At 56.1% G+C, this 12,646-nt stretch overlaps 1 protein-coding gene across 1 annotated transcript; it reads right to left on the bottom strand.

The window, feature by feature from the left end:
- Window positions 1–463: 463 nt before the first annotated feature.
- AADAC (arylacetamide deacetylase) lies at window positions 464–7,340 on the bottom strand. Its single transcript, XM_041467842.1, has 5 exons — window positions 7,203–7,340; window positions 3,551–3,773; window positions 3,254–3,323; window positions 2,748–2,919; window positions 464–1,670 (listed from the first exon to the last, which is right to left on the bottom strand). Exons 1-5 carry the CDS (start codon window positions 7,338–7,340, stop codon window positions 1,062–1,064), a joined length of 1,212 nt encoding a protein of 403 aa, XP_041323776.1. The 3' UTR covers window positions 464–1,061.
- Window positions 7,341–12,646: the final 5,306 nt, after the last annotated feature.

Raw genomic sequence — 12,646 nt, 5'->3', positions numbered from 1 at the left:
ACTTAAACCAACAGCCAACCCCTGTATTCATGCTTCAGTCAAAAGTTCTAGGGTTTATATTTAACACACAAAACATTTACGCAGAGGTTATTTGTTCCACACAGCCAGCTGAATTATGTTTCTTTTCCAAGCCTATAAAGCTACTAAGCTAATTTTACTTTTAAGAAATCATATGTGAAATCTGATAAAAATTTCAAGGACAATTAGAACACCTAGTACATGAATTAACAGATAAGTAGAGCACAGACCATGCAGCAGTGTTATTGTAAGGCTGGGATCTTCACAGCCTCCTTTTTCCAGTGAATATCCAGTGCTGTTTTGATTCACTATTTCCTGCTAGTGCAAGGGTTAAAGAAAGAAGTAGGAGTAAGATATGTGCTTAAAAAAACAAAAACACAACCAAAAAAAAACCCAAAAAAAACAAACAAAAAAAAAAAAACAACAAAAACCCCCAAATAAACAAGCCCCCCAAAACAAACAAACAAGCAAAGCCCAAAACACCTGCACAATTTTTCAGCCATCCCACTGGGTTTCCAAATGCTCCCCTGAAGCTGGGCAGGGCAGGAACAGCAGCCCCAGCCCAGCCTGCGACGGGCAGGTCCCTGCGGCTGCCCCGAGCCTCCCGCAGCCTCCCGGTGCTTCCCTTCAGCCCATCAGCCCTGGCAGCCGAGGGGCCCTGCTGCCAATCCCACCGAGACAAAGGGGCAGGAGGAAAGCAGCCACGAGCACATCCCGTGTGCCCAAAGCGACCCAGCCCTTCGGCACACAGCCCCGGCTGAAGATGTGGCAGGAAGAAAGAAGCAGCAAGAGACAAGACACCGAATCCCAGGGGCTGCAGGGCCAGAGAGGAAGCCCAGGGCAGTCCTGGCAGTCTGGGGGTTTCAGGTTCAGGCGGTAGCACTGGAGGAACGCGTGGGGTAGGATCAGACTGATTTCCTGCCAGACAAGATGGGAAACGCTCCAGCCCCAACACCGCGGGAATTGCAAGGGGACGGCAATCACGGCCGAAATCCAGCACGGCTCCAGTCACACCTGGCGCGTGTCAGGGGCTGATTTTCCGCTCACAGGTTCTCCCTCAGCCAGCCCAAGCAGGCGCTGAAGAGCCGGTGGCCCACGGCCAGCTCCAGCGGCCACGTGAGGAAGGTCATGGCGCCGTGGAAGGCGTCGTCGGCGTGGTGGTGCGTGACGGGCACGCCGGCGGCGCGCAGCCGGCCCGCGTACATGGCGCCGTCGTCCCGCAGCACGTCGTGCTCGCAGGTCAGGATGTAGGCCCGGGGCAGGCCGCGCAGCCGGGCCTCGCCGGCCAGCAGCGGGGCCGCGCGCGGGTCCAGGAACCCGGGGTAGCTGCGGGCCAGCTCCGCGCCGCCCGCGGCGGGGCCCGCGTACGCGTGGGCCTTCCTCATCTCGGCGGGCAGCCAGCGGCTCCAGTTCACAAACTGCAGCAGGGGGCCGGCCTCGGCCGGCACGTGGCTGTTGGAGGCCATGGCCTCCCTGAGAGCGGGGTCCGAGGTGAAATACTCGCTCCAGAACCTGACCATCAGCGACCTGGGCAGCAGCGGCTTGTGCGCGTTGTCTCGGTAGGACGGCAGGTCCAGGTCCAGCGCCTGCAGAGCTGGGTAGATCAGAACTTGAGCTTTGAGCTTTGTTTTCACTTCAGGGTCCTCCGACAGCTGTAGAAAAACCACTGCAAAGAATCAGTAAAGGTGTCGATTCTCCCTCACTGACAGGTCATCTGAGGTAAAGAACTGGCACGTGCATTTTGCAACATGAGCAAAATAAGGTTATCAATAAAACCAAGATAAAGAAATTCTGAATCTGTAGGCAGGTTATCTAAAACAGCACACTGCAATAAAAATTCTCAAACATCAAATAGAATTTCATTTTATTTCTTATATTGAAGGATAATGATTTTTGGGAAATACTCTTTCTGAAATTTTGATGCTTTCTGAAGTATTGACAGAAGATTTTCTATAGCTACTGAAAATTTCTATTCTTACATCACGAAGCTTTCAGGTTTCTGGGTCTCCTTATCATTTCACACAATTTAGAGCATGTTCATCACTTTGGTTTTTAACCCTGAGATGTTACAACTCAAGCAATTGCAATTCTGTGTGTTTTAGAGATGTAACAAATAAAATGTGATGAACTGAATATTGACATTTCTTGTATGTCAACCTTTTCCCCTCTTCACTAATAAATTTTCCATTTTCTCCCTCGTTTTCTGCCTTCAGCATCCACAGCAAACTCACCACCATTCCCAGGGTTTCATTACAGCCCAAATAGCTTCTCAAGAGAGCAACAACATCGTGCTGACTTTATTTAATAAAGCTGAAGGAGAAGTGCAAAAGGCACCAAACTGTATGATCAGACACTGCAACATGAGGTGAGGGTTTTTTTTTGTTTGCTTGTTTTCCCTGCTATTTGCATCTTTATGAGTCATGCAGTTAAAATTCCCTTTTCAAACATCACATCTAAACCAGTCAACACGAGCTTAAGGTTGGAGTGCTGTAAGCCTCAACTAGAGGGCAGAGAGCCTTTTTTAGGGGACAGATTCTGGGTGGCACTAAATCTCCTGCCATGCCGTTGAGTGGCTCAGGCACAGCCGCTTGCCCCAGAGCCCTGTGACGATCCCACAGGCTGTGCCATCCTGACAGACCACCAGAGCAGCGTGTGCTGAGCTTTTCTTAGTGGTTGTGAAACTGCACAAACACTGACTTTGAGCTGCAAACAAGGCTTTTGTGCCGCACCTGTTGTGCCACGGCCGCAGCCAGGTTGCCCCCGGCGCTGTCCCCGGCCACGCAGACCCGCGCAGGGTCCACCCCGTACTGGGACAGGACCTTGCTCTGGAGGAAGAACTTGGTCACCGAGTACACATCTTCAAACTGGGCAGGGAAACGGTGCGGAGGGGCCAGCCTGTAGCTGGTGGAGCCAAGAGAAGTGAGTTAGTGCCTGCTGTTAAAGGAGAGAAGGGCTGGCTCGCCTCTCCCTGCTGGGGGGTGTTTATTTCTGTGCCCAGAGGAGTGGGAACTGCCCGTCCCAGAGCATCCACTTTATTACCCACCCATCTCCCTAAAGCCAAAATAGCCGCCAACCACAATTCCCCGCTGTCACCCTGGCAGCCTCTGCTCACAAATGTGTACAAGTCAGCAGGAAAGCAAGTGACCAAATACAGAAACATTGGAAAATCAGATTAATTGAACCAGATTAATTTACTCCAAACCCTCATCCCATCTGGAAGGAGAATATCTCTTACTTGACTGACACCACGACAGCATTTAGCTCGTTTGAAGTCCGCCGTGACATGAAATCGTAGCTGTGCATGCCTGGAAGGAGAGCCCAGTGCGTGTGAGAACGGACACACACCCCCACACCTGCCTGCTCCTCTTGGCAGCCCTCCCAGCTGACTTTCCCAAACCTCCCCCTGCCTTCAGCTGGTGAGACCCCATCCCCTGGCCCTCCCTGCGGCAGCTCCCACAGAAGAAGAGGCAGCGCTGGCCAGGGCAGCCGCGGTCCTTGGCGCAGACGCAGGCAGCGATGCCGCAGAGCTCACCTGCGTCTCCCAGGCACCACCCGCCGCCGTGGAAGTAGACCATGGCCCTCCGGAGCCCGCCAGGCGCCCTCCGGGGCAGGTACAGGCGGACGGGGACGCCGCTGAACTCCGTGTCTGTCACAGTGACGTTTTCGTCGGACGTGGCAGCGACGAGCTCGACAGCCGTGATCAGCCTCAAGCCCTCCATGTAGTGCATCAGCCCCAGCAGCTCTGCCGCCTCCGACTGCGGCACAAGACGGGAAAATGTTTCCAGTGCACCTGTTTACTCCCAGATTGAATTCCCCTGGAGCCGTTTGATGCTCTGTAAGCGTGTGAAGTTGCTCTGGAAGTCACACCAGCAGGCCAGAGCAGAGTGCCTCCACCTGGGCTGGCACTGCCAGGAGCAGGCGTGGCACGCACTCACACTGCCACCAGCTGCCCAGCGAGGCCAGAGCCCAGCCAGGGCTGCTGCTTCCTGCCCACACTCAGACTCGGTGTTCATGTGGTCACCTCCACACCCAGGGTCCAGCTCAGTGACCCACCAGCATCAGCACGGGCATTGTGCCACAGAGAGACAGAGAGCTACCCACGGCTCCTGCACTGCTGCTGGCACCAGCCTGGCACGGGGACAGCCCAGGGACCACGCTGCAGGGAGTACCCAGAGCCACCCACGGCTCCTGCACTGCTGCTGGCACCAGCCCGGGGGGACAGCCCAGGGACCACGCTGCAGAGAGGCACCCAGAGCCACCCACGGCTCCTGCACTGCTGCTGGCACCAGCCTGGCACGGGGACAGCCCAGGGACCACGCTGCAGAGAGGCACCCAGAGCCACCCACGGCTCCTGCAGCGCTGCTGGCACCCCGGCTCCCCCACCAGCAGCCCTGGCAATGGGGCGTGATCCTCTTCCCACCCCAGCCTCACCACACCACAACTGAAACAATAAAAAATGAAGCCAAGCTCTTACATGTTATCTGAAGATGAAAACAGATGAAATTCAGAGCAGGTTTGGGTTTTAAAAGAAAGAAAATAGCCAAGCCTGGTGCAGAACCTGTTTGGAGTTTGGCTTCCCAGAGAAGATTCATTGTCCCCAGGAAGAATGTGAAACCCCCCCACACACTGACTGAGCATCTGCTGACAGGTGTACCCTCTGGCCTTCAGACTGATAGTAGAAGTCATACAGTCTGACCCTGCTTGGTGTATTTTTTCCCTTCAAATTTTATTTAAATCAACTGTTTAATCATCATCTACATATAATCAGGTTTTGAGCAACCTGGTCTAGTGGCAAGTGTCCCTGACCTTGGCAGGAGGGTGGAATGAGATGAAATTTAAGATCTTTCCCAGCCCAAACCAGTCTGGGATTCTGGCATTCCATGATATAACCTTATTTTTCGGGAGCTAGAATAGCACACAGCTCAGCCTTGCTGGCAGTCTTTGGCAGGGATTGTCACCACATTTTTGAGTCACCTCTCTCTGAAGGCTTGGAGCGGGTGGTGCCAGGAGGAGCCCTGCCAATCCCAGTGTGCTGGAGTTGGGATGGAGATGAGTGGGCAGGCCCTGGCACACGGCAAAGGCAAGCACAGGTCCTTGCCATCAGCTCCACGAAAACAAACAAACACACATACTCGTGCCAGAATTGCTGTTCAGCCACCACATTGACACAGTTAACGCAAACATGTCTCAGTTGTTGCTATTCCCCCAAGGATTAACATCTTGAAAAAACAAATATCTCAGTCAAAGTGAGTCCTGCTGTGACTCCAAGGAGCTTGTGAAAGCCCCGCGGTGGGAGAGATTCCCTGAGCCCCAGCACTGAGGGTTTCCAGTGCTCTCAGAGCTGTTTTCCACAAGTGGACAATTTACATTGTGGAAAACCACTGGGCTGCTGCCTGCGGTTTCCAGCCATCATCAATAAAAGGAAATGGTGCCCTCATCTGAAAATCCCTCATTGTCCCAGTGTGAGATTATTGGGCGTTATGCAGTAACAGGACAGCCAGGCTGTATTTTGGGGGCTGGGATCCCTGTGCTTTGGAAAGCATTTTCCCCAGTCCCTACAGCAAGGACAGACCCTCCAAAACCTGGGGAGGGGGAAGGGAGCCTGGCTGTGCCCGGGCAGGGGCAGGGGCAGTGCCCACAGGCTTCCAGCAGGTCGGGTTTCCAGAGGGGCAGCAGCTGGGATGAGGCACCCTCGGGGGATGCTCCCCATCAGCCCGACAGGGCAGCTCCTGAGCAGGGCCCAAATCTGGGTCTCAGTGCTTCCAGGGCTGGGCTGAGGAGGGAGCGAGTTTGGGGGATGTCACACAACGGCAGCAAAAACATCCTGTTGTGTTTTGTACCTTCTTAAGGCGTTTCAGACCAAGGGCACAGGGTACTTCCTGAAATCCCTGAGGGATTTTGGGCTCAAACACCACAGCAAGGGGCAGGTTTGCTCTCAGAGGCTGTTCCCCAGCCTCCCTGCTGCACAGGGGGGGCACCAGGGCCTCTGAGCACACCCAGCAGGGCTGCCGAGCTGGGGGCTCCCCAGGACCCACCACAACAGAGGGGATGGAGATGTGCCCTGCCCTGGTGCTCTTGGCACACCCTTTTGGGAGCCTGGAGAGGATTCTGCTGCCCAGGAATGCTCGAGGCACTTTGTTCACACCAACATCAGGGAGCCAGACTGCACCAGGGCTCCCCCTGAAACACAGCCCTGCCCCAAGTGAGCTCGAGTCACTGCCTGTAACTGCACGGCCATTCAGGGTGTACTCAGGACAACTTAGAGCCACCTCACCCTAATTTGCACGAGTGCAGCTCCAGGGAGGCTGTGTCTGTGCCCATCCCTCGGGATGATGGTTTCCAGGAGATGGGAGCCCAGCTACAACACGCCTGCCCACGGCCCCGCTGTGCCCAGGCAGGCAGGACAGCAGCACCACGGACACAGCCCCACCTTCCAGGGAAATCACACCACCCTCCCGGGCCAGCAGGGCGCTGCTGAGGGGACAGAGTGACCGGCGTGCCTGGGCAGTGAGCTGCCCGTGCCCGCCCTCCTTGCAGGCTCCTGCCAGCAGGGGATTTAGGAGGGGAAGCAGCAGGGCAGCACACCAACACTGCTGACCACCGTTTCTTTCTTTTTCGCCACTCTCATCTTCCACCACCTCAACCCCCAAAATCAAAACAAGGGTCCCTGACACACACCAAAAAACTCCTCATCCTCCCTCCTCCTGCAGCCCTAAAGAGGTACCCCCTGCCAGCAAGGGCTATCTCACACATAGATGTTGTTTTGTTTTCAGGCCTATTTTGTCAGTGGATTTCCAGGAAACCACAAAAATCAATAGAATGTGAGACCCACTCGAGCCTTCCCTCCGGGACAGCCAGCGCTGCCAGGGGAGCTGGGCACAGGGAGCCAGGAATGATTCAAGCAGCAGGGCACAGCACTGCAAAGCACGGGAAGCCAGTCTGTCCTTGTCGACCCACAGTCACATCCCACATCTCATTGCTTACTCTGAAAGGCCCTTCCTCAAGGCTGCAAGATCGAGTCTTTCCTACATCTCTGTATATCACAGTCACAGTCAGTGCAGTGCTTCACTTCCACAGCTCCTGCCCCTCGGTCCGTGTAACACCGTACCCGGGGACACACACACACGCCCTGCCGTGTCCCTGAGCCCCGAGAACCCCCCTGCCCTGCCCTCCCAGCGCCTCACCAGGTGCCCCAGGGCCCTCAAGGCAGCCGAGACGAGCATCACTGTGCCGGGCTGGGCCAGCTCCTCGGGCAGCGGGCTGTAGATGTAGTAGCCCAGGAGGGCTGTGAGGAGGCACAGCCAGAGCAGCCTGGCTCCCATCCTTGCCGGCTCCGCTCTGGCGCTGCTGGAGCAGCTCTCACCGCCCCCCAGCAAGCCAGCGCAGGGCAAAGTTAATCCCGTGTTTTGCTTGGGTCGCGGCCAGGAGGTGATTTCTTGTGGTATCACCCGGGGCAGAGGTTACTCCGCCGTGCAGCTTCCAAAACAACTCGCTTACCCAGCAGTTTCCCCGTGCAGCCGCCAGGAGCAGCCGAGCCGGCCAGCCCCGCAACAAACCCGCACCGAGCCCCGCTGCCCGGCCCGCACCGAGCCCCTCACTGAGCCCCCTGCCCGGCCCGCACTGAACCCCGCACTGAATCCCGCACTGAATCCCGCACCGAGCCCCCTGCCCGGCCCGCACTGAATCCCGCACTGAATCCTGCACTGAATCCCGCACTGAATCCCGCACCGAGCCCCCTGCCCGGCCCGCACTGAACTCCGCACTGAATCCCGCACCGAGTCCCCTGCCCGGCCCTGCCCGGCCCTGCCCGGCCCTGCCCGGCCCTGCAGCGGGAAGGGCAGCGGGAGGCGGCGGGTGCCGCTCGGGGCAGCCAGGGGCAGACAGCCGTGTCGGGGATGCCGGGGCACTGAGCTGCCGCTCTGGAAGGCAGAAACTCGAGCAGAGCCTGGGACACAGCGGGTTTATCTTTTCAGTTTAAAGCTGAGGTGATTTCTTTGGCTAAAGTTCTACCGACAGAAATCAGCGCAGCCCCGCGCTCTGAGCAGCCCATGGGGCGGAGCACCCTTCGGAGGAGCAGAGCAGGAAACGTCACAGAGGGCTGAAAGCTGAACCATGTGCCACCTGCACAAACACAGATGAAGACTGGCCCTTAGTCAAACTTTCAGACATTTAAGTTCTGAGCACCTCCAAAGTATTCAAGTATTTCAAAAATCCATCCGCGCTCTCTCTCCTCAGTCCCTCTGCAGCACAGCAGCCACTGGAAGCCAAATATTCTTGACCCCACTCCAACAAAACCAAGAGAGAACACAGCTCCATGGCCACTCCGCCTGCCTGGAGTGCCAGCTGCTGGGCAGGGGACAGGTGAGCCCACTGTGGCACAGGTGAGGGTGGCACTGTCCCATCAGTGACACACGTACATGCAGGGCTGGGCACAGAGCAGCAAACCCCTCTCCTCTTTTGCACAGCTCAGGTCTTTTGTCAGGGGCTGAGAGGTAAGACATAGGTAAAGAAGCCAGATTTCAGGTGACATGGGAAGATAAGGCACAGCTGAGAGATGGGGAATGCAGAACAAAGCCCTTTCCTGCTCTGTCCCTCCCCAGGAGCAATGGGAGCTCCCAGGACAGCTCTGGCACGGGCAAACAGCACAGAGGAAGATGAGGCCAGATTGGAACCACCACAAAATGAGTGTTTTAATTTGTTGCACTTAAGGAAGATTTCCCACTCTCCTTCTGTGCCGGTCTCCAGATAGAAGCGGGGCTGTGCAGAGACGGCCTGGGCTCTGCTCCTGCCCTGAGGCCACCCTTGGCTTAGGGCAGGAGCTCACAGTGCTTAACCTTGAAAGACCAACGTCCCATTTCATGCCAGAGCCACTCCCCTGCCCTCCAGTGAACCACCCCAGCAACCTCCCTGAACCCACAGCCCCCCCAGATAAAGGAAGTCATAAACTGATTTACCCAAAGAGCAGCACAGCATCAGCTGCAATATGGAAATGCCCATCTGCCAATTTTGTTAGAGCCCTTTCAGTCAAAGGGACCAGCTGGGACAGCGCAAGGTCTCTCTCAGACAGGGGATGAGGTGCCAAATGAAACACGTGGATGTAAAAACCCAGCTCCATCCCACACAGTGATTACCCTTCATGCCTCACCCCAACACCAGGCTCTGCACTGCCAATGCTCCCCAGAGCCCACACCAGCACCCACCACTGCTGCTCTGCTGTGCATCACGTGCTCCCCACCACTCACAGCTTTCTAAAGCAAACAAACATTAGGTTTAGTCTTTTTCCTCCTTATTTATTTCATTCATTGAGGTTGGATGGAGTTTGGAGCCGCTGGTCTAGTGGAGGGTGTCCCTGCCCATGGCATGTGGGTGGAACGAGATGATTTTAAGCCACCCCCCCAACCCAAACCATTCTGTAGTTATATAAGTATAAAATGTCATGTTGCTGCTTTTCCTGCACACAGGGTAGCAAGAGCCATGCAGCACGCCCTGCTTCCCACCCGCTGCATTTCCATGTAGTCCAGGCTACTGACGTTTCAGAAAAAAAATGAATGCAAAGTTAAGCAGCCAGGGTTAAAGCTGCAATGGGAAGAGCAGCAGCCAGCATGTCACCCTGCTCAGAGCCAGCATTCCCTGCATGCCTGTGCTCCACGACAGGGAGAATCAGAGCTGGAATTGCCTGGATATTGCTCAGAGAGTGGCACGGGCTCAGTCAGGCACTGACCTGCCCCCTCAATAAGTCGGCCCAGTGAAAAATAGGTGTTGCAACATCAGACTGAGTTTTCAAACTGTGGTTTGGAAAGGAGAAATAGGTGAATTTATAACCTTACACCTTGTTTGTAACAGCAATCCAGGCTTACAGCCTCACCTCAGTTTGTGACAGCAGTCCCTCTTCACCCCCCGCATCTCCACTGGCTGCGCTCTCGCAGCACTGCCAGCCCGTGCTTTGTCTGTCAGCCACAGAACCATTCAGGCTGGAAACCCCTCCAAGACCATGGCCCGACCATGCCCTCAGCACTGCCCAGGCCAGCAGCAGCCCTTGTCCCCAAGTGCCACATCCACACGGCTTCTCCAGGGCTGGGGACTCCCCCGCAGCCCCGTGCAGCCTGTGGACATCATTTCCCAGTGTGCAACCCGAGCCTGCCCTGAGGTGTCCTGCACTGCCTCGTGTGCTGGGCACGTCCCTGCTGCGGCCCTGGCTGAGCCCGGGGCTGCTCCTGGCAGCGGTGGCACCCCGGGCTGCCTCAGACACCGTGTGACCCGTGTGACTTTGTACATCCACCCTGACAAGGGTCGCGTCTCCTCTGCGGTGTGGAGCTGCCAGAACGGCACCGAGGGCTGGCAGGGCCCCTGGCACCCCCGTGGGCAGGCACAGCCCCACTCCTGCTGGGGACACACTGCCGGGCTGGGGACAGCCAGCCCCGGTGGGCAGTGCCCCCGCAGGGCTGGGGGGAGGGACGGGACAGGGGGGCTGCAAGAGCTGGGGAAAGACAGCACAGCCCCGGGACAGCGGCTGGAGCTTCAGCACGAGGGGCACAGGCGTGCCAGCGCCCGCACAGGGGTGCCAACACTGCCAGCGCCTGCACAGGGGTGCCCGCACTGCCCGTGCCCGCACAGGGGTCCCATGCGGCCAGCGCCTGCACAGGGGTGCCCGCACTGCCGGTGCCCGCACAGGTGTGCCCGCACAGGGATGCCAACACTGCCGGTGCCCGCACAGGTGTGCCAACACAGGGGTGCCCAAACTGCCACGGCCCGCACAGGTGTGCCAACGCCCACACAGGGGTGCCCACGCTGCCAGCGCCCGCACAGGGGTGCCCGCACAGGGATGCCCGCACTGCTGGTGCCCGCACAAGGATGCCCGCACTGCCGGTGCCCGCACAGGGGTGCCCGCACGGCCGGGGTGGAGGGGAGGCAGAAACGCGGCCGGTGTCAGCGCCGCAGCTCCCAGCGCAGGGCTGATGGGCTCCCGTCGGGAGGAGGTGTCGGAGGAGGGAGGCAGCAGCCGCCGGGAGGCACTGCAGCCCTGCGGACCGCCTCCCTCCCACCCGGGACCGCAACACCCCGAGGAGCAGCGGCGCCGGCCCCGGCTGTCCCGCAGCGCAGCACAGGAACCTGGGGGCTCCAGGACGGGAGAGGTACACAGCACAGCGCTGGAGCCACCCAATGCTGCCTCATTTGCCTTCAGACAATTAGATTTTTACTACAACCTTGTAGTAAAAATCAAAAATGACTTACTGAGCCCTTTGATGCCTCGGGTGGACACCCACTGACTGCTCGGCACAGTCAGAGCAGCACGGGCTGAGAACACCCCCTGAGGCCAGGAACAGCTTTTGGGCTGATAGTCAGAAGCCCGTGCTAGATTTCATACCACTTCACTGAGCTCCAGTTATTTCTGTTTGCTTTCTTCTTTATTGGTATCTGTACTTTTTAGTGCTACTCATAGGACTGAAAACTGGCCTGTTTCTGTGAAATGAAGGGATGGCACTCACAAGAAATTTTATACAAGAGAATTTGGGTACTGCTTTTTCATCTGTTGCTTATTACCAAATTGCAAGTCGTATAAATGGAAACAAATGTCTTATTTGACAATTCGTTCATACCCTGAATTTAAAAAAGCAATTCCCTGAAGCAGAAATATAGCACATGCAGAACACAAGGCAAAGCAGCAGCTCCAGAAACACACTGTGTTCATGAAGGTATCAAAGTAGCCAATAAAACGTCTTCCAACTCTGTCCAAAAAGAACATTATTATCAGGATAAGATAACAAGGGTTTTCAGATAAGTCAGTGTTCCGCTTTGATGCTTTCAAAGTGAAATCTTGCTTTTAAACATGCAACTTTTTACTGTTTGGCAGGAAGGCAGCAACACTTTTGCTTTTCCCTCTTTCTGTTGCAGGGGAAGCAGCAGGCTCAGAGCTGCACGTGGCTCTGAGCCAGCACAGCACTGCTCTGCAGGCAGGACAGCAGCCCCGCAGTGAGCACACGCAGAGCAGACCTACACACACTCCCCACCACCTCTGCTGCTCTTCCCTTCCACATTAAAGTGTGTGGTTCAAAGTAGTTTAAGGAAATCAAACTTATAGCAAGAATTTCGTCTAGCTCACACCTCCCACTGCCAGCTGCTCAATGTCCATCCAGATCTGGCTCTCATGCAGTTACAAAAACAAGCACAATTCCTGAATTCTGGATCCAGCAGCAGCTCGCTGGAGTTAGGTTTGCCATCCTGGGGGAGCAGATAAGGCAGAGAAGGAACCTGAGGGACAATCAGCAAGAATCTTATGCACAGTTAAAGAAGTAAATTTTTAAAAAATAGTTGATAAAATTGAAGCCCAAGGCAGTCACTTGGGAAGGGGAATGACCCCCTGAAAGACCACGAACAGGAAAAAGACCATTTGGGAATGTCTGCAGCAAGAGCAGGGTTGGATTTGTTTACTCAGACATGTCTCTGGCTTTGTGAATGCACATATGTGCACAAGCAGAGCACGTGTTGAAGGCTGAATTCTGAAATTAGTGACACTTTGGAGCTGCAGAGCCACCAGGCATGCCAAGGATGAGGAGCAGAGGGACACTGTCAGCCCAGAGGGTCACAGCTCCTGCAGCTGGGCTGCCATGGCACTGGGGGATTAAGCTGT

The sequence above is a fragment of the Pyrgilauda ruficollis genome, unplaced genomic scaffold (assembly GCF_017590135.1).
Source record: "Pyrgilauda ruficollis isolate IOZ18807 unplaced genomic scaffold, ASM1759013v1 scaffold21, whole genome shotgun sequence".
NCBI lineage: Eukaryota > Metazoa > Chordata > Aves > Passeriformes > Passeridae > Pyrgilauda > Pyrgilauda ruficollis.
This window is presented reverse-complemented; position numbering and strand designations above follow the sequence as displayed.

Bases quoted from the DNA above. Each gene is read 5' to 3' on its own strand.
- AADAC (XM_041467842.1), bottom strand. From the start codon at position 7,340: ATGGGAGCCAGGCTGCTCTGGCTGTGCCTCCTCACAGCCCTCCTGGGC. The intron at 3,774-7,202 runs GTGAGGCGCTGG...CTTGTGCCGCAG, and splicing joins TGAGGGCCCTGGGGCACCTG to TCGGAGGCGGCAGAGCTGCT. The intron at 1,671-2,747 runs GTGCGGCACAAA...GTTTTTCTACAG, and splicing joins CTGCGGCCGTGGCACAACAG to CTGTCGGAGGACCCTGAAGT.